Here is a 22,227-nt window from a genome sequence, read left to right on the forward strand (position 1 = left end):
GATACGACAAACAAAGATGACACTGAAATTACTGTTGCCAGTGTTAACCAGCACTGAAGAAGTCAAAAGGATTAGAGTCACTGACTCATGATCTTAATAGTGAGATCAAATTCCAATGTCATGGCATGTCCCTTTGTCTTATAAGCCACCAGGAGAAGAGGACAAGACAGAACAGGAAGGCTTAACAACAGCACAAGGCTCATTAGGAGCCATATATCACTGGGAACACTTCACCTGAACCAGCTGGAATTTGGGTCGATTCAGCTTTGGATCTCCTCACAGACTTACACGTAAGAGTGTGACCCCTACAAAAAGATAACATCATTGAAGCAGCAATAGGTGCTCATGAAAATTCTAAGGTAGAGGATTTGATGGAAATCAGGTCAAAGTCTGCCCCACACCATCCTGAGCAGAAAATCTTGCAGGATCTTAGCTCAGACACTGGACTGTTGGGCTGGAATGGTTTGAGGCAAGACTCCAGTGCTTGAAAATATGGCTTTCCTCCAAGCAGTAAAACACCTACTGTATGGAACAGTAAAGTGGCATTTTTATGCTGCAAAATGCACACAGACCTGTGGAGATGCTAGTCAAAAAAGGGAAGAGTAAAAATTAGGGGACACTTGACAGGGGGAGATCCTTCTCACCTAGGATACTTAATTCGTGGAGGAAGGAAAAAACAAGTAAGAGTATACTTTGTGTGGAAAACACGGAAAAAGTCTTTGCTTTGGAGTGACAGGGAGCACAGCTACTCATTACATGAATAAATGTATGATAAAAATCACGGACAGTGGCATAAACCTGTAGGAGTACCTAAATCAAAAAGAACTTCCTCTAATCTCTGTCCAAGGAAGTAAAGAAAAAAACCAAACCACCATACAATCTGGTATAATTTTCCTTGTAGTTTTACTAATTAATCAGAAAAACAACAACTTGGAGGACCTTTTGGACCAAAAAAACGCACATAAATTATTGAGCTGGTGAAAAAAGTAATCTTCAAAACAGACAGATAGCTGCATTAGTTCTTCTACAGAGCTTTACTCCACCATGGAAATCAGTGTCTACTGCTTCCATGTCATGTTTCAAAAAGACATTATAGGGAGTTCTGAACATGGAGGCCCCTACCTGTAGATCCCCTGTTCTTGATCCTGCTTGTGTAAAAGGTCTTTCATCTCCCTCCCTATCAGCAGTTGTTGGCCTCTTTAGCTCTTCCTCATATCTCAAGGAGCTGGCATTTTCCATTTCTCCATGATAAGTTTCATCATAGCAGTACATAGCTTCAAGAATGTCATCATCGGTAGTAAACAGTATGGTATCCCCGAAGTGCTCTGGAGCTGGAGGCAATATACAGAATTAAATGGAGAAACCATACAAAAGAATATATAGAGTGATAAAAACTATTTTCAGTCCTTCTTTACATTTAATTTGCAGTAGTGTTTAAAGATAATATATGGTAAATTGATACTGACAACTGATATAATTAGTATGTTGATTCCCAAACTTATACTGCACAGCAGAATAGAGAACTCAGTCAAATTTCAAATACATATAAAAGAAAATGGGGAAAAAGCTTCTCCATCACCTTTTCCAGAAGACCGTATCTGTGCGAACAAGTAAAAGTCTGCAACTTTTAAATGTCTAGTGACTATATGATGTTATTGATATATGGTCTTGTCGCTAAGACATCGTTAAGAGTAGAGATTAACTCTATATGCTGCTAAATTCACAGTTTCATTGAAGAATGCATTACTGGGTTTTGCATTATGTTTTGAAATTAAAAGGACTAAATACTATACAAAGTGCCACTTGCTTTGAAGTGGAAACTGATAACAAACAAGCTAAATGTATTTGTATTGTACTGCTGTTTCCACAAAGAAAACAAGAAATTATAGCATACCTCCAGACAAGGTTCCTGAAGCTTTCGCAATTTCTCCTTTAAAGATGCATTGTTCATCTAACAACATTATAATGTCTTTCACACCTCTGAAAGAATGTATGCGAGATTTATTATAATTCCAAATCCTAATCATAGCTACTTGACAGGAATTCACAAAGTCAATAAAGATGAAGTGAGGTTTTCCAGGGGTAAATGGTGCGAGCCAGAGATGCATATCATCCTGGGTCCGATTTACCCCATCAATTAGGTTGGTTATTATTCTGGGATCATTGCCATAAGCTGGTAAAATATTTATATCAGGTGGTTCAGCTGTTATTTTTGAAATCTGAACAGGCTCTCCTTTAGAACTGAAAACTTCAATTCCATTAAGACCAACATAATGTCTGTCTCCCCATGTTGTTTGAATGTCTATCACCAAGTGCTTTCCATAAGGTAAAACAGGAATTTTAAAATCATTTCCATCATGTGCCTCCACAGAATTTCCTTCTTGCCTTTTCAGTAGCATTTGTAGTCCCTCTTTTCTCACTTGCTGATATTCTCCAGGCCGGTTGATTTTCTGTTGATGGAGAAACTCATCAAAAATATCCCCTTGAAAATCCATGTTAGAGATTCGGCCACGATGGGAATAATTAAACTTTACCAAGGAGTTCCAGGACTCCTGCAGCGTGTGTTCTTGTTCATTGTGCCACTTTGCTCTAGAAGTTGCTATGTCCTTGATCGAAAACGCTGCATCTGGAAAAAAACATTACACAGGCATTTAATGTATCAACAGGACTGGAAGCAAAGCACTACAACACGAACTTTCCAGAATTACACTGATCATACTTGTGTTCCCTTACTGTGAAATTCTGTTACAGCAACACTTTTTTGTTGCCTCCCTATTACGAGGGCTACATGTTCCAATTTCCCTTCCCCATTTAGACATAACAAAACCAATCGTTTTTAACTATTGAAGAGCAAAGCACATGCCAAGATACAAAATGCAACTAAGTTTGAGATTGCAAATCCTTGACACAACGCTTACAGAACTTGGGATTTTGCCCAGTGATACTTATTATGTGGCTGTCACGACAGTTTAAATCATCTGTCTGCATTTCTGCAGAACATCTTTCAAACAGCTGGAAATGGCTTAAGTGGTGAAGTTTATAAAGCATTACAGAGAAAAGGTAGGGCTTCCTGTCAAAATCAGCCACGAGTATATAAAGAAAAGTGATGAGAAAAGACGTAGGTTCAGCGTACAACAAGAATGAGGTCAGCATTGCATTCTGTGCAGGTAACACCCAAATATTTTTCTCACTTTTCAGCAAGTGAGATGTAGAAGGGGGATAATGACAAAGGATCTAATGGGAATGCAGTGGAGACGACAAATTAGAGGGGCACAGTGGGAGCAAAGCATGCTCTCCTTGTGACTGCACTTGGGAACTGCTTAATTTCCACCTCAAAACAATTAAGAGCAGATAATAACAAAGATTTTCAATAAAGCTGTCACTTATGTATTTTCTTCAAATAAATGAAGAAAAGCAAGTGGAGTACTAAAGAATTACAGACCCATGGGCTAGATTTTACTTCTGTACAATGTCCTTGAGTGTATACTAAAACAAATGGTTATCAAGAATAAATGCCAATAGCTGTAAAATGCAAAATAATAATTTCCCAAAAGACTTCTCAAGACTAACTTTCAACTTTCTTTTTGGAAAGAGGCAATGTTCCTAATCTATCTGTGGCCAATAATCATTTACAATACACAAGCGAGATAAAAATAAGAATTTTAAAGCAGATGGGAAACTACCTAAAAGAGGGTTGTTTTCCAGAATGAAAGGCTGGAGACGAACCTGGCCACTCCTCCTTACCCCACAAGGGGAATACAGAGAGGAAGCAGAGGTCCATACTTCAGAGAATATCAGACTTTTTAAGTCACTCCCTTGTTCAAACCATCATCCATATGGATACTCATGAGGTGGGTGATCCCAAACTACTTCCCAGAGCCTCACAATTTACCTGAAGAAGATGACACTGTATATATATTTACCACTTTAAAATGTCAAAGTTTGAAAATTTCAGAATGAGGATGTACAGAAGAGTATTTGACATCCACTGGTTTTCCTTGTTTTGGAGGTTTTTTCCCTTTTTTTCCTTTTTTTTTAAACATTACATACTTCAAGCAGTACAGAGATTACAGCTTTGAAGCACTTCTACAGCAGTTCAACAGGAGTTACTGTCAATGGGAGGTTAACAGGTTTGTTAGCTATGTTAAGAAGTGACAACAGGAAAAGTGGAGCTCTGAAATGAAAGCAGAGAATAGGCCAAAACCACAGGCCAATGGCTGAAGGCTTACAGGGTTTGGGCTGGTTTTTTTTAGAATCTAAAATTTATTATTTTTATTGGAGCCACGTGAACAAACTCTGCATGCAAAACAAAAGTATCCCACTTGCAGATGTTACAGATACATTCCCAGTCTTCTGCATGCCTGAGAGGATTGTATGGTGGATGCTATCCCAGCATCCAGAAATGATGACACCTGCAATGTGCACCTCCCCTATGGGTTTAGGGGGGATTTCTTGAATCACCAAGTGCCTTGCCCTGCTTCCAATGGCAACACACTCCACACAATTCCTCTCAGAACTTCAGTAAACTACATTTGAGGCAACGTTAGCTTGGAAAAAAACTACCTTTCTTCTCCCTCTGTTGTGTTAATCTCATTTTTACTTCCTGCAGTTATAAATAGCAATCATATTTCCATGCTGCAATCACACAATTCATTACCTAAATCATTCTAAAAGCTCTCTTCTGTATCTGTTCCACTCTGTAATCAGCTTTCCTGAAAATGGATGATCAGAACTGCAGTTTTGCAACTGACATCTCACAAGTGCCTGTGTTGAGATATTAATATTCCCCTAACTAACAGAAATACCTCTGCTGATACATCCTCAGAGTGCATCACTATAATCATGCCTGCGTCACACTAGCATTTCATAGTCAATCTGTTACCAACTACTCAACCAAGATCCTTCTCTTCCTCGGTCATTTTCAATTGATGATTACTCAGCTTACAACTTAATTTTTTGTTATTAGTCCCCAAATGACCCTGCTAGCAGCACTATTGAATTGCATTCCAAAGCTATTACTCCAGTTCTCAAGCTCATCTTTCTGTGCCGTTCTTTAATCTTCTTAACTCATAACACCCCAAATTATATGTTATTTGCAAATTTGATCAGTACACTGCCATCATTTCCTTTGCCCATTAAACCAGTTATCAAAGAAAAATTGTATGTTTTTATAGCAACATTAACTCGAGCCAAATATGCATGTATGTGCTAGTTTTAATTTCTGTTGTTCTCATTATTCTTCATTTAGTGACCAAAGGCAGGCTGTGACATTGCATACGAGCTTGTGCAGCCTCCCCATTGTCACATACCGCTATTGGGAAACTGCAGTTCCCGTAGCCCCGTACCAATTAAAATTCACCACTCTTAGGGAAACGCTTAATACTGTTTCCCTGTGGTTAATGCTCACTCAGCTCCACTGCGAAGATGGCTTTACCCTGCACAGTACAGCACAGAGAGAACAAAAGCTGCTTGATGGCATGCAATTTTCCCAGGGACAAACACATATTGGGAGTTTTAAGCACCAGAAAAACCTGCTCTGAGCAACATTAGAGAACAGTATAATTAGAATCATAATAAGCCTCATCTTACAGTTTACATGAAAACTTCTCAATTTTTAGCATTTTTACAACCAAACAGAAATTACTAAGGTGGGACTTATTTATATTTTCCATAATGTTGACAAGTTTTTAATATAACAGAGGTACTGTGAAATGTGTGAAACAGCAAAAGGGCTGTGGTGAGTGGGTGGGTGAAGGCAGTTATTCCAACTACTTCCGTACTTTTTTCTTCTTTGAGGTATAATTGCAGACATACTTATAAGATTATTGTTTTCTCCACAGATGGGCAGAGAAGAAAAAATTTAGATATTCTAAGTTTAGAAAGAACCATTTTCCTCACCTGTCTGCAAAGCTGTTGATATTTGAGCTGGCATTCCTGCACTTACGCATATTTCCAGTCCCTTACGACCATAACTTTAATGTATACACCCAAATACAGTATACAGCAAGCTACACTATCATGTACATTTTTCTGATGCTAAATCACTCCCAAAATTTCAATTCGTATTTTTGTAACCTCGTCTTCCAATTCTCTGGGGCTTGTTGTCCTTGTTCTGTCAGACTATCTTCATTTGAGTCAAGTCTTACAGGATGCCAAAGAAGAGGTATGAAGGGTCCAAAAAAAATAAAAAAGTCAGTGACACATGGCTTGAAACTGAACAGAGGAGATTAAAAATAGATCCTAAGCAACAGAAACCCAAAAATGTTAGTTAAAAGCAAGACAAACTAGAACTTGTGGGTAAGAAATTCTATTCTTGTGTTATTTATAGTGGTTAAGCACAAAAATATTACCCCACACACAGAAAATTTCTTAGCCAAAGATTGGGAGAGAGCAGGAACTTCACAACTTGGCCAGTTCTCATACTTTTCCCGGGGCACACACTGTTGCCAGAGGTAGAACACAAGTACACAAATCTGGATCTTCCACCTCCAACAGGATCCAGACAAACTAAAAAAGGTTTGAAGAAGAATGAAAAGGATAATCAAAAGCATGGAGGAGATAACAGCTAAATTTACAAGAAAAAGCTTCATAAATAAGCAGAGATGTCTGAGGGAGAGGTTTGAAAGAGGTATGGGATCTTATGAGCAGAGAAGGGAAAATAAGAGCAGTTTTCCAATCACTCTGAACAAATACATTCAGCATATATTCTCACTGAGAAAGACACAAACCTACTACACAAACTGTCAATTTACTCACTACCTTGAGGTCACACCTTATCTTTTTGCAGATTTCCCATGATATTAGCAAACATTTGCTGTCTGCAGGACTGTCAATTTTAGCATATAATTTACTGAAATATAATCTTAAATCTTCTCCCAGTAAATTAAAAAAAACTAACTCAGAATGTAAATTTGTCAGAAAAGCATTTCACATCAGGTGTAGGACAAGGAGAGAGACTGAGCACTGTCATAGCATGAATGAGAAAAAACTGAATACTGTAAATAGCAAAACTAAAATCCCCCTGCCTAGGCCTTCAGGAATGTCAAGAGGTGCCTTCCCACCTAAATGATTCTGTGCCTCTGCAAAAGGGAGAACTTGTCAGCACTTGCACTACGGTTGCTATTGTGAGCTCTTACCTTTGAGAGCAGAATCATCTTCTCCAAGATTTACAGTGCTTAATCCTATCTTTTTTGCACATCTAACACTTCTCCTTCCACTTGTAGGGTACTGTGAGCTGCAGGAATTTTTGTTAGAAGGTTGCTCCAAAACGTCCAGGCCCACGTCATCCTCCTTTCTGCTTAGCATTTGTGATCTCTCACCTCCATTTGCATTTCTACTACTGGATCTTCCCAGTCCATTTCTCTGACATTTGACACCCTCAGTCAGATCAGAAAAGTTTTTCATGATTCCATCTGACTGTGTTTGAAATCTCAAGCCTAAACCATGTTCTGTAGCAAGCCAGGGAGGCTTCTGCTTACTGGAAATAACTTGATTACTCTCTGTTACTTGGGAAGATGACTGTAACCAAGAGGGAACTGCACCTGTAGAATCAGACAATTTTCTTCCTGTTAGCTTTTCCATTTGCTTGCTCAAAGCAAGTTCATCATCAGACTGAAGAAGATGCATAACTGCTTGTGCTGTTGCATTCTCTTTAGCATCTTTTATACAAACATGAGATGGTAAAACTTTTAGATCATCCTCTAACTCAGACACATTTTTCTTCGTAAAGCTGTTTGAGTTCATCTTACGCTCAAGATGATTGTCCTCTGGCAGAGATTTCCAGTTTAGCGAAGTACTGTTTGACTGTAAGCATTTAAAATTTAAGTCTGCTCTCTTCTGGGTGACTGCAGGTGCGTTTACTTCTTTCCCTTCATTTGAAGAATATGCAGAGGTATTTTGCTTGTGATCTGTGAGGTCAATTGTAGTGCTATGGTCAGTGCAGAGATCTCCAGAAGCTCTCTCTAGTTCACCATCAAATACAAGGTTCTCATTGATATATAACCTCACCTTCCTTGCTCCAACATCAAGGTCCTACAAAAATAAAAGTATGAAGGTTTCAGTTAAGCTGTTCAAGCATTAGATATCACTGTTCTGGAACTCTGACACTTGAATGTAATCAATAAACAGATGAAAAACTATTAAAAACCCATATCAGTAACATGCTTTTGACTACTTTTTAATCAAAAGCTCAAACTACTGAAAATATCATGGAATATTTAAGATTTTATTTAAAAGGACTAAAAACCCTGCTAGACGCTACTCTGAACCATTCTGGCTGACAAGGCTTGATTATTTAGAAAAGCTTGAGCAAAGAAGTCTAGATTAAGTATGCTTATATTTGATCAGGATATAAATTCCAGAGGCACATTTTGCTTCAGCATCTTTAAGATTCATGACTTTTATAACATGTTCCACAGCGAACCACCCCCCAGATCAAAGCCACTAGAGTTAAAAAGAGTTATAAAGAGTTATAGAAATACAGGGCTGGAAAGGACATTAAAAAGAAAAAATCATTTGGTCCATCTCTTTCTAACTGGAAAAAGTAAAATAACCTATACCATTGTGAAGAAATCTGTTTTTAACAGTTTCAAATGATCTGCCTTCATAGCCTATTCTAACACTTAACTAGCCTTTTAAATAGAAGGCCTTTATCTCAAACACAACTCTGCCACTCACAACTTTATATTCTTTTCTGTGCCACTCACTAAAACCTTTTTTTTTTTTTTTCATTCCCCTGAAGTTGGAACTAACGTTCTTTCTATACTCTATCATTTCCATCTAACCTTTTTCTCCTTCTCATCAAAAATACCGGTATCTTCAAAGAAAATCTCGAAGATAAGGCAAAATCCATCTCCTTTCTGCCCTCTAAATTTCAGTAATGTGTCCATCAGTGTAGAATCTTTTTAGATTCTCTGTTCTTTCCTTATTTTCATGGAAAATAAGAAGCTTTTCATGAAAGTAAGAAGTTTCAGTTTCGTCCCTCTTGCTCATCTCCTGGATGCCCTTGAATGCAATTTAAACTTTCCTCTGCTCCCAGCCTAAGCCAGTTACTCCTTCACCTTCAGGTACAAGTGGCTCCAGTTCTTCACTCCTGCACACACTCTTTACAGCTTACGAGTCTTTATAGCTTCCATTCAATAATGAGTATGAGGTGAAAAATGTAATACGGACCTACACAGGGGGAAAAACGGAAGATGCAGGCATAACAAGAAAGGTACAGCTGAGGGAGGGGAGTAGGTGTGGGAATGCAAGACACATTCCTGATAGAAAAAGATAACCTTCACTAACTTCTCAGAGAACAGCTGTAAACCCAGTTTAATTGGCCATTATGACATGACTGCCTGTGTTATTCCTAGAGTATCATAAAGTGCTATATGTCTGTACTGATGCATTTGGCCATAAAACATGATATTTTCTCCCCTTGAACAAGGACACTGCTAGGTTAATCTAATTGGGGATCAAAACACTTTAATAATTGTATATATTAAAAACTGACTACATGGCTTTGCCGGAAATGATGATGGGGAAGAGAAAGACTATCAGGATGCCCAGTAATGTTATTTTTTTTAATCTCTCTACTTCTGGACTGTTAGTGTACTCCTTAAATGGTAGAGATATTGGATATTTACAGTTGAATTTGGGATACTTGTAACATTTTTACATAGTATCCTAGCCCCTACTGATGTCAGATATACTCAAACCTTTGGTCTGTATTTTTTACCTGGGAACAGATATAAACTGCATGAAACCATGGAAATATACACAGGTATATTTTGAAAAGTGTTTGTCAGTTTCATGCGTTTTAATTAAAATCTGCAACCTCTAAAGAACAACAGGATTTGAAATGAATCTTCACCCACCAGTACCGGAGGAGGAAGGTAGGCAGAGAAAACATTACAAAATGAGATAGATGGTGGAGCTTACCCTCCCTGAAAGATGGGCAGTCAAGCACAGAAAAGGGCCAGTAACCTCAAAATTACTACCCTAGTCAGTAGGAAATGACTTCCCAATCTCTGGAATATCTGGGATAGGTATTGTAGGAAGCAAAAGAGGTGTTCAGATTGCATGAAGATGCATCAGGCAACCCTAACAGACATTTATAGGACATTAGAGACAGACCGAACTGGGGCAGGCATTAATAAAGCCGATAGCTCAGAAGAACCTTCTATTAATGAAGAACTAATAAAAGAGCTAATGAAAATCTCACGCACCAAAATTCTAAGCAGACCTAGGCTCAGGGAGGAAAAATATGAACAGATCTCAGGGACTCCAAGACCAAACATATGCAGACACAAGACTAAGAACATGCCCTCCCACCTGGCTTCTAAACTTCCAGTTGCCTAGCGATCACATGTGGTGTGGAAGATCGACAAAACGGTTAGCTTCCCTAGTGCCACCACTTAACTCTCCTCAAGCATGAGGAGGCTGGAGAAATCCCTTCCTCATGAGTAATTCCATCAAGAAACCACCCTGTAAACTAACACGCAGTACTTCACCCAAGGCAGGGTTCTTCCCTCCCAGAAGAGTAATCAGAATAGCACAATGTCGTAGAACAAGCAAGCAGGTATGATCAACATCAGAGAGAAAAAAATGAAAGATTTTGTGAAAATAGTTCTACAGTTTCCCTCGATGTTCCTTCCCAGCATGCACCTTCAGCCCTCACAAAGTGCCTGCTGGAATGGTGCTTTCTAATGGAGCAACGAGGATGGTATTTTAGCCATTTCAGTGATATTTGTGCATGAAGGACAAAGCTTAAAAACAGAGGCATTTTCCTGTGAATTAAAGCTGGACAGAAGACCTGAAGTTGCCTCTGCCTGACTTCTCACAGAAGCGTGAAAAAGAAGGAGCAAGAGATAAGGCGGCAAGAACTAGAAGAAAAAATTTCTTCTACAAACCTAACTCTGCTGGCACAAAGCTGCTGCATTCTTACAGAAAATGCACCCCGGTGGCAGTCCAGCACTAAAAAAAAATCTCCAGCTCAAGACAACGGCCATGAACATAGTCACATGAGGAGCACGTATACAAGCAATCACTCGAAGAAGAAAACGATCCAACTGGACAGCAACAAAGACCTTCATGCATTGAAGCATTAATTCCATTCACAGATTTGTGAAGATATACAACAGACATTTTATCGGAACTTATGAAAAGAGTTTTAATAGCACCAAGTAACGATGCAATTTCAAGGCTCTAGCAAGTATTCACAGAATGTCTGAATATTTCAAACTAACTTGAAAAGAACTGGCTGCCCTTACACTTGATCTCTTCTTGCAGACTAAAATGACCTCCTTTTCCACAGACCTCATCTGAGGTAAATAAAGGCAAGATGAAGCATTCTGTGAGACCTTCCTTGTAATTCAATGAACCAAAAACCTATGACAATGATGTAATCTGACTTTTACAGCTTCCTTCAGACATATTTTTTCTACTTTCAGACTCAAGTTCTAAAATTCAGACGTACGAAAGTACTGGCCTGAATTAATTTTTTGCCTATTTTTTTAAGAACTACTGGGGCACCTCGCACTTATGTGGTTTTTGAAGAAGGATGTTAGAATGATTACCAAAAAAAAAGGCACAGAAGTCTGGCTCTGGATTCACACTAGCAGGAAAAGAATTGTTAGCCAATTATATTTTGGGGTTTTATACTTCTCAGACAAAACTTCCTCATGACAAATTACAGAATTGCGCAGAACTGCTTGTATTATTCTTTCATCTTAAGTATAATGAGACATGTCTTTAGTTAGAGTAGATTGCTGCATTGCCACCAAAATCCATGGGATTATACTCCTAATGGATTTTGCAGCTTGCCTCATAGCAGTTGATTAAAAAAAACGGTGCCTTGAAACAGAGAAATACCTTTATATGTATTCCCTGCATTATATTCAATAGGTTTGGTAACAAATCATGCCATTACCTCCTAAAACAGCAGTCCTTTTCGCACTCTGTAATGATGATGGAACATTTTGTAGCCCACATTTTAATAGAAAAAGCTATTAGAATTCCAGAAAATAAACATAAATCACGTTATAGTAAATTTGTTTAAGCTGTCCCTTCCCTGGCCATTTCCATATGTATAAATTACCATATGTGCTTATATAAGAACATGGATGAGAGCAAAACCAGAGAGATAAAGCCTCTTATTTATAATCCAGGACAGCAAATCCTCTTTGATCTAGTACCTGGGATTTTTTTCTTAACATTGCAGCGTACAAACAAGAATAATTTTCACGGTGACTTTCAAACACACAAACAAGAGACCATCTGCCGTGAGATGTCTCTCTTGTAACACTAGACTACTTGTTTTATTACGAACACACAGTTAGCATACTTTTCAATTTAAGTGACAAAACTGAAATCGAGCAACAGTCAGCCTATTTATCCTATACATGAGAAAACACATATTGAAACACGTTTCTTTTTATTGTGATAAAACAACTGAAAGTACTGAGTATTAAGATGCACTTACCTTTGTATCTTTATTTCTTACTACAGTAGAGGATTCAGTGACAGAATATGGAAGCCTTTTATTAGGTCTTTAGAGACTTCTAATAGCTTTGAAAGAAAATGCTCATTGTGCCTATGTAAACATTAAAATTACATTGCTACCACTTACAATTAAGACAAAAGCAAATCTTACAGTAGACACGGACCCCTCCTAGCTCCCTATTTTATTAGGGAAAATGGTATCTACTTTTATTTCATACTTTCGGAAAGAAGATCAAACTGAGTTTCCCTAGGCAAGGTACAACATACATAGAGTTGAGAACAGACTACTTACACTGGGAGTTGTTGTGCTGTAATTCCAAATCTTGATCTTGGATATACCAAAGTCATGTGACCGGGTGGGATTGCGGATAACAAAGTAAAGTTGGACAAGTGGATGGAAAGGGCACATCCAAAGGAAGCTTTTCTCCGTGATCTAAGAACATGTACAAGCAGACTGTCACTAATACTCTTTTTCTCCTAAAGCAGGATATTTTAATTAATTCACCACCCCACAAAAAATATACATCGATTAGAAAAGTAACCATTTACAAAAATCTGCTATGTTAAGAGCAAAATCTTAACCTCATTTCCAAACAGTAAATCCGACCCTCTTGCCTGTAAGACAGCTTGCAACAACCTGACAATTAGATGAAGGTCAGCTGCTCGCTGTCCCAGTAAGACATCTGCACGCTCACAAATGACAGTCTGCCATGCTTTGTAAATGCAGGGTCAGGGCAAGCCCAGTTTATTTTAATCAAATTAATCAGCTTTGCAAGCACTAGAGGGGATCACTGAGCACAATGGACACTGCATAATCATTTTACGATTTCTTAAAGTGCTTACACTTCTGTTTTGCCCTCTAAAGAGGGGAATCTTATAGAATTTTATTTCACTGCCTCTGTTTTAATCAGGCTTTGTAGGCATCTAATTTCACTTCTAGATCTCTAGAGCTATATATAGGACTCTACACTTGAAATTTTCTAACATTTTCTAAATGTTTCTAACAGAAACTCCCGACATGAATTTTACAGACCACTGACGATCAAGACATTTTAAAGTACCAAAGAATGCCTAAATCTCAATATTGCTCAGAACAGCCGCCCCTACACATTCAGAAGTGGAGGGAAAGGATGTGCGGCAGCTCAGAAAGAAGCAAGAAGTAAAGAGTCACAGAATCAAAATGTTGAATATTAATATACTTGATGTCAAATGTTACCCCAAAAATGAGACAAATGAGGGCACAAAGTAAATATGCATGCAGACAACATTTCAGTGATCTGAGATTAGCAGATAAATTAGCTCCCTTTCTGTTTTCAAGGATACATAGTACATAGCGTCTAGTCACACAGTACGTACACAAAGTCAGTATTTTTCCATATCCTTTCACTTTGAAGTGAGTCTGTCAGTTTTTCCTGAAAGCAGTAACAACAAAACTTTCCTACCGAATGATGGAATGGACAGAGCTCTGCCAGTCTGTTCAAAGAAATCATGAACAGGGCCACTTCTCAGAGTGGTCATCTTCATTCTCCAAGCTTTGATGGCTCACAAAGACTCTGCCCCACAGAACTCTTCAAAAGCTTTGGGAGACTGTTGTTGCTTTGAATGTCAGTTTTGGGCATAAACAGCCATACGAGTGCCAGACAGGTTTAATCCTTTCTATATAAAATAAGTTGTCTCTTAACATTGAAGACATGAAGGATAGCTCTTCAAACTAGTGTAAACCCAACTCCAGGATCAACTTCAAAGCTAAATCATATTACTGAAGCCATACTATCAAACAAGAATGATTAAAAAAAAAAAATCATTTTCCAACAGCAAACAACATCTGGTAAGTGATCGATTTCCAGACCTCTCCAGTCAGGAGCTGGTTCCCTAGAAATCAGTGGGTTCTGGTGTGTACTGAAATAGCGCCAGAAGTGCCTTCACAGGAGGGCACCAGATTCAGCATGGATCTTTGAAAAGACCTGTTCATGCTTCTCACTACTTTCTCTGGAAAGTTGCACATGATTTTCCAAATAGAAGGCATATCAGAGCCAGGCCAAGTATTGTGTTTTGAGTGAGAGGCAGCTGTAGCAATTGTTTTGTTTATCAGTGGAAGCAATTGCTTACAACTGAGGATACACAAACTCACAGGTGTTACAGTCACTGTCAGCATGTCAACCATCTGACACCAGAAACTGAAGGCAGCTTGACTCCATGCCAAAACTCACTAGACTGGGGAAGGCCCATGTTTTATCACCAAGAGTGAGAGTGATGTCCGTACCTTCACATAACATACTCAAGTCTGGAGTTACTGTCTTCGCAACTAGCACTGAAAAATCTAGCCCAAAAGTTCTTTGAAGCATCAGGGTGATATATAAGGAGTAGGAATTACATTTGAACTGGATCAAGAGAAAAAAAAAAGTAAGCGTGGGAACCTTTGGTCTTAGATTCTGTGGGAGACTGGCTCAAGACACTGCTTTGTGTGGGCATGAAGATATACCTGCTGGAAAGTAAAGGAAGGCTCAAGCACTGTGAAGAGGAATGACATGGGTCTGAGAGTTCACCACTGTGAAGAAGTACCTTTGTCAGTTATGTCTAGGATTACAATTACCTGTCCTTGTCATTCTGAGGTTTAAAAGACCTATATATGCATGTAAGAATCAGAAAGGTTTACAGAAAGCAATTTCAATGAAATACCTATTTTACATTTCTCTCTATATATAAATAATATAATGCCTTATTAAGCATTATATCCATCAGGCACCATTTCCTTAGTTGAGAGCACCTGATGTTCTGCTGGGCGTTTTTTTCTTTCACAGCATATCACAAAGTACAAGGGAAGCAGCAATTTAGATGTTCTTCTAGAAGTCTGCAAAGGTAATTAATAAATAAATAAATAAATATAATGCCCAATCTTCTATAAGAGTATGTCTGTTCTCAAAGACAAATGTACACCTAAATGATCAAAGATGGAAATGTTTTAACTGTGGTAAAGCAAGTTTTCCACAAAGTAAGTTTTTATATTAAGTGTTCATTGTGTTGAAAATACTAGACGCTTGGAGAGTCATCAATTTGCAGTTTTTTCTAATGCACCCAAAAGCTTTCCTGTATGATCTGAAATGCACACAAACTGGAAATGCTGCTTTGACTCCTGCAGGAGTAAGCAGTTCAGTTATCACATATCCACATTCTATGACCATATTCCCCGTCCACATTGCATCTTCTCTGATGCAATATCTTGCCAGCTTCAAGAGAGGAGATTAAAAGTGTCACAAATCAAAAGAATATATTAATCAATGAAATACAAAACCTCATTATTTAAGAAGAATGGGATATATAAATACATGAGAAATGCTAAGAATAACAGGTTTATAATGGCTTAATGAATATATTATGACATAATTTATAATTATGTAGGAAGCACAAGAGTCACTGCTGCTACTACTACTGCTGCTACCAAAGTCTCATCAGCCAGAGAGCACAGACATAAATGAGAATGGGTATTTATGACACTCAAACTACAATTCTCAGGAGACAGTAAGAAAGATGGTTCAAGTGAAAATATTGCTCCGGAAATACTACTCCACACTAAGTTTCAACTAAATTTCAGATTACTGCGTATTTGCCCTCTTTCTATTCTCATTCACCCTGCAAGCACAAAAGTATCACTAGCATGAAATGAGTTTTCATTTATATTTTTTAATACACTAAGTCATTTATTATCCTCATCCACTAAAAACATTAATTTTTACTGGAATCCTAGCTTTGAGGAACCATGGAGACAAAGGACACACAGTGAAAGCGCAGCACAAATGAAATTTTGACTGTATGAAGGGCTATGGACATTTGTTCATCTCTTCAGGAGCACCAAAAGTTCCTACCGGTTATTGTCTTTTGTTCACTGTCTTTAGTATGTAAGCACTTCATGTCTCCTCATCTTACTATCTCACAGAAGAGCCATGAAATATTTTCACAATGCCACACATTTTTCTTAGTCTCTTGTTCAAAACTATCTATCTACACATTCTTATTCTTATGTGATTCTTCCCTAGGTAAAAGGATAACAAGGGGATGGGGGAAAATACACATTTCCTCCTTACGTTTACTTAAATTCATATTAAACGTCTGAAAGAAGTTAGCAGTGAAGCTCCCACACCTTCAGATCACAAGAATTACTTAAGTTTATCAGCAGACATTCTGTAAAAGTATGAAATTTCCTGTCCTTAAAAGTTTTATGATCTCATTCTACAAATATTATGATTACATTAGAATATTATAAAAACTGAATGTGTTTTATCCAAGACAATACCACAGAGTTAATATATAAGGAGGCAGAGTTAAAGCTGCCTCCTTCCAGTTGCTCAGTTAAGTCAGTCAGGCAAATTAATCAAATTTTGTTCTATAGCAAAATTATAACTGAATACCAACATCTTTGGACAGGAAAGCTGAATTTGCTAATAATAAGCAATCTTTGTATTTTTTTTAAATTATCATATAGTTGTTATGCAGTTCAGACAAAATGCAATCATGTCTCTAAACAAAAAACCTAGTGACAGAATATTAAAGAAATATTCTAATGAGAAATTCTCACTTCCACGACTAAGCTGTCTTACATTTAAGTTCTTATTGACCAAGCAGCACAAATCCCCTGAGTTGTCAGCATTTCGAATGTCCACGTCATAAGGAGACACAAATATCTTTTCATTGTATAAATCAAAGAATTCCACCTCACTCAGGCCCACGTTTACTGGATTTCCCCAGTTAGAAAGAAGTTCCATAGTCACATAAATGGCATCACATACTTCCATACTGGTTGTCGTCTGGAATGAAATGAAATATGGTATAAACATAAGTGACAAAACAATAAAACACAGAAGAAAATTAAGACTGTTAAGGCTACATTACTGATGGATCAGAAGCAAAAAGCTTGCAAACTCCAGGCTATCTGGATCGCATTCAGTCATTCCAGGTTTCACCAGTTCTGACCCACATCAACTAATAAATCTATGGCAGGGTAAGAGAAGAGAACTTATGACCCTCTTACAAAACCTAGGGAGAAAACAACTCTCTGTTCTTTGTCATTCTGATGAACAAAGGAATGGTGACATTCTCTTCTCTTACCCTGCCATAAGGTGGAATTGGTGGAATACAGGTCATTCAATGTACTTTTATTTCAGTAATACTGGCAAGCATCAGTACAGGTGCATGTAAACACAAACCTTCTCTCTCAACATGGAATCTACTTCAGGTTTGTCACCAGACAGGAATATGTCATTATCATGGGCAGAATGGCTCTCAGGCTCAGCAAGGACTTTCAGGAGATTCTCCTGTTGTCTGAAACATACATATTATTTTACATGTTACTTCCTCATAATTCTTGTATTTTTAAGAAACAGTTTAGCTGGTGCAAAGGTGAAAAGATAAGATGAACACACACACCCCACAGAAGAATCCTGTGTACCCTCACACTGAACAGTAACTGTTGCAGCATCCCACCTTCGATACACAGTTAGGTTAAAAGACAGGGCTCGAGTTCTCAGCTGGTTCTACAGCAGTCTGACAAAGCAAGACATAGGTAATATAGAGACAGAGGAAGATGTTGGCACAGAGACTGGCCCAAGGCTGGAACTTTCTCCCTGATTTACTGTCACTTGCATTATGGTATCTAAAGATTGTCAGGTGTAGCAGTACTACACTACGCCAGCTGGTATACTGGAAAACATCTCCTCAAAAAAGGAAGGTAGTCTTAAAGGAAATATATATACCTGTTTCCAAAAGGACAAATTCTCTCAACAGCTTTTATGACTGCAGTCCTTGGCTGGCTTTTTCCTGGAGGTTCAGCCATTGCAGAAACAACAGATGAAAGAGAAAATTCCCTCTAAGTAAGAAAAAGATGAACATGTTTAATTCACATTGTTTTCCACATACCAATGAGTATCAATCTGCATCTCTGGAATAAATGAATAGTTTGGGCCTAGCACTGGTCTCAGTTAACCTTAGCTAATCTGTAACTCTATAGTGAGTTGAAGCACATTTAACAGAACTGGTCCTGATTTGCAATGAAAGAGCTGAGCTTGGAGTTTGATCTGTGTGGAAGAAAAGTAATGTAAAAGCATTCTCTGATGACTATTACATATACATATATATGTCTGAAATCCCATTGTATACATTTGGTAGGACTCAGAGTTGGCCAAAGCTTTGGCACAGGTCTGCTTAGTCTTCTTCCTTCTCCAAAAAAAGGATCATAAAGACTTTTAAACCCCAAAAAAGCTCATTTCATTAGAATAAAACCTTGATTTATTTTTTTAAAGATAGAACCATCAGCAGTGACTATCTAAAAGAAAACAGAGGAAAAGTCCTGCAGTTCTTACAGGGTTATAGGCTCTTTCTCTGCCTGTACCCCACTTTGTAAGAATATCCTGCTCCCTTTGTTAAAATTTGTTGGTAATTTTTGTCACAGACAGAATACTCAGCATCAGCGAAAAACTAGTCAGAAAAAGAAGAGTCCTTCTATTCTTAGGTGAACTCCATTTCTATAAATTTTTAAGACTAAGAGAACTTTAAAATGCTTATAAGTTAATTACTTTTTTAAGTAGTAAAAAATCTGCATTGTTATACATTTAAATATTAAAGGCCAAGTTCAATAATCCCTTAATTGTGTAAGCAAAATTAAATTACTTCTGAAAGATCAGTTAGGTCAGCTTTAAGACTGAGAACTTGCAGGGGTTTTTTGAAACTCCATCTCAAGTGTCAGGGCAAAATTACATCTGTTTTAGGTATTATTTAATTATTTTTCATTTAAGCACAACAATATTAAAATCAGTCCTAATGTTAGCGGGAAGATATATTATATGAGAATATTCAAAGGAATTTGTTCTCTCAATCACAAAGCTATATATATATATATATATCTCAAAACCAAGAGAAATAAGATTGAAAACTTGACCTAGATAGTGAAACCATACGTAAAGTACTTACCTATAGTAAAAGAATGTTTTCACCTTTGTTCCTAACCAAAACTCCCCAGAAACCTAATGTTAGCTCAGAGATGACAGTGGATATTCATCATAGCACCAACTCACAACTTCAGAGAGCATCAGCTTAGGTAAAAGTTGTCAGCTGTCTTGGAAACCCTCAGTGTTCAAATGAGCACCTCCAACAATGTCTAGGCATATCTCTTCTCCTTCCTATAAAAGTGAGTCTCTTAAACACCAAACTGGAAGCAGACTTTGAATCCATGAACACTGTCCGTAACAGAGAGTTTTGTAAATTTGCTCAAATTTCTTTATGCCTCCTTATTCTTTAACTTAACAAGGAATAATGGTCTGACCTGAATCAGAAGGGAATGGATTTTTGTGGTTTTCTTTGTTTATGAGGTTTTAATTGTTTTTAAACACAGATGTTTGATCTAAGAGATGTACACACATTGGTGCTGGAAACCCACACCAGCTCCTCCTCACTAAGAGGTAGCAGTGTACATGACAGCTCTGCTCCAAAAGCAGAGCATGTATTAACAGGCAACAGTGCCCATATTAACAAGCCCAATAAGAAGGTAAGATTTATTGGTACTGAAATCACATTATCTCATTTAGGAAGCTTCCAGAATGAAAATGGCTCAAGCCATATGTCTATACATATTGTGACTAGTCTATCAGTTGCTCAGTGATCCCTGAAATCAAGAGAGCTGTGGGATGCTATCCTGGGGAAGCAGATTAAAGAAAATCACCCTACAGAAGAACAATACAAATTCAATTACGCTTAAAGAGGCATCACCATTCATTCATACACAATCTTAATATGTAAAAGATAGTAATTCACTGAGATTTTGCTACTTGATCAAACAGCCCTCTTCTGTATTTCACCATACCTTTGGAGAGCTTGTGGAAACTGTCTGCCTTTGCCAATCTGTCTGCAAGACTTCATTTTCAATTTGCATTGCTTTAACCACAGCCATAACTGAGAAATCAGGATCCTCCTCACACACATTCTTTCGAGTTGCTGAAAGCGGTCGTTCTGGTCGATTTAATGGTCCTGCCACAAAAAGAAGGAAGGAATATTCATTTGTCCAGACATACAAGTACGGAACATTACAACAGCACGCGTTTCAAACATCCACTTCAGTTACTGAGGCAGGGCTTTGCTAGCAGTCTGTAACTATTCCAAGCGAGGCTGAATTGCTCTAATTTGTTTTTATTGAGATTCCAGGTCACATCTACTTTAGACAACAGCTGAAATGGTATCATAAGAGGAGAACAGAAAAGTGAAAAACATAGGGTTTATGCCTTAAGATTTTCTGTACTTGCTTTGTTCTGGTATTTAAAGGAAATGCATCGTAACAGTTCACTGAAAAAGAAGTATATATAATTTCAGCACACAAGAGTTTTTCAATGTATCTGGGGTGTTTAGCTATTTTGGAGGAATCCCCAGAGTTTTCTAGAAAAACAAGGGGAGTCAGGAGTTGCTGTTTGCAAAGCAAAATAAATTACCTTATCACTTAAGTAGTTATCAAAAGGCCCATATGCATCCCAATCCTCCCAAACACCACAGAGAAATAGAAACATCACAGCCTATAAACATGTTTAAAAGAAAGGAAATAAAGTTTAACAGTAGAGGATCTGAGACTGGACTGAAAGAGAAGCACAGTGGTTACATTCAAGAACTTCAAAAGTCAAGAGAAGAACAGAGACTGAAGTTGTGCAGACATTTAGATCAAGTAAAAATATTGAAGAACAGCCTAATACGCAAGTGTGGTCATAATGCTGCAGTGAGGTTTACTAAGCAGGAGAGTAAAATGGCAGTGGATGCTAGTAACAAGAAGTCTACTTTGAAAAGATAGGAAGTTAAAATCGAACTGAGATTTGTATGCATTCACACTCTTTAAGCCCTATGCCATCTACACCCATAAAAACTTCAACGAGTATTAGTCACCTCTGCAAACACAGGGACAGAATAAAGTCCTTTTATTTTTCTGTACTATAACACCCCCCAGAAATGTAATTAATGTAAGGATTTAAAGTGATAGTTGGACAGAAACAATTCTAACAAGCACTATTATAACCTGAGAAAATGCTACACCCACCTTTGGAAAGCAGTCAAAGCAAGCATCTGCTCAGACAGATGGTGGGTGAGGGTCTCAGAAGCTACAAAGAGGATTTATTTTGAAGCCAAAAAGAATTAGTTTCTTTTCCTCAATTTGGTTTCCTGCCAATTTAAGAAATGAATATTTTGACTTTTCAAAACTCTTAGCTCTATTGCTTTCTTGGGACACGTCTGGATTTTGCTTTTTTGAAAAGTGTCTTAACTACAGACTATGGTAAGTCTGAAAACTTTATCTCAGACCTTTCAAAACTCAATTTCATTGGATTTGTTCAGGTAAGGACTGCATTGGAGTAACAACTGCAGCCATGATTTCAGCCCCTAAGATTTGGGGTTTGGTTGGTTTTTTTTTTTAGCCCAGATCAAGACTGCACATTAGTAATAGATTTCTAGAATAAGCAGTGATGCCTTCAAAATGGTGTTCTCCAGTCCAGGAAAAACATTTTCCAGTATGGTACTAGATACCATCATATCTACCCAGCACTGGAAACTGATCTGCATTGTTCAAGGTGTAATTCAAGTACAGACCCAAGCAGCAACAGAGCTAGTTTTGCTGTGCTGTGGAAAACTATGCCTTTATTGCTATAAATGCATTGTGTTAAAGCCTTCTACCAAAGCGTCAATTGCTGATTTTGAGAAGACACACGTCTCTTGATACCACAG

The 22,227-nt window shown here is 37.8% G+C and overlaps 1 protein-coding gene across 4 annotated transcripts in view; it reads right to left on the reverse strand.

Annotated features, from left to right (window-relative positions):
• KATNIP (katanin interacting protein) overlaps positions 1-22,227 on the reverse strand; it is a 65,804-nt gene that overhangs the window by 27,894 nt on the left and 15,683 nt on the right. For 3 of the 4 annotated variants that reach the window (XM_056335227.1, XM_056335228.1, XM_056335226.1), the window contains 8 exons: positions 20,336-20,499; positions 18,234-18,346; positions 17,688-17,802; positions 17,082-17,288; positions 12,779-12,919; positions 7,137-8,031; positions 1,895-2,626; positions 1,123-1,331 (listed from right to left, as the gene is read on the reverse strand). In XM_056335227.1, coding sequence (XP_056191202.1) covers positions 1,123-1,331; positions 1,895-2,626; positions 7,137-8,031; positions 12,779-12,919; positions 17,082-17,288; positions 17,688-17,802; positions 18,234-18,346; positions 20,336-20,499 — 2,576 coding nt within the window. Of the gene's footprint in view, positions 1-1,122; positions 1,332-1,894; positions 2,627-7,136; positions 8,032-12,778; positions 12,920-17,081; positions 17,289-17,687; positions 17,803-18,233; positions 18,347-20,335; positions 20,500-20,954; positions 21,036-22,227 lie in introns of those variants that run through there. The other variant, XM_056335229.1, reaches the window with a different exon arrangement.

Source organism: Falco biarmicus, chromosome 4 (assembly GCF_023638135.1).
Source record: "Falco biarmicus isolate bFalBia1 chromosome 4, bFalBia1.pri, whole genome shotgun sequence".
NCBI lineage: Eukaryota > Metazoa > Chordata > Aves > Falconiformes > Falconidae > Falco > Falco biarmicus.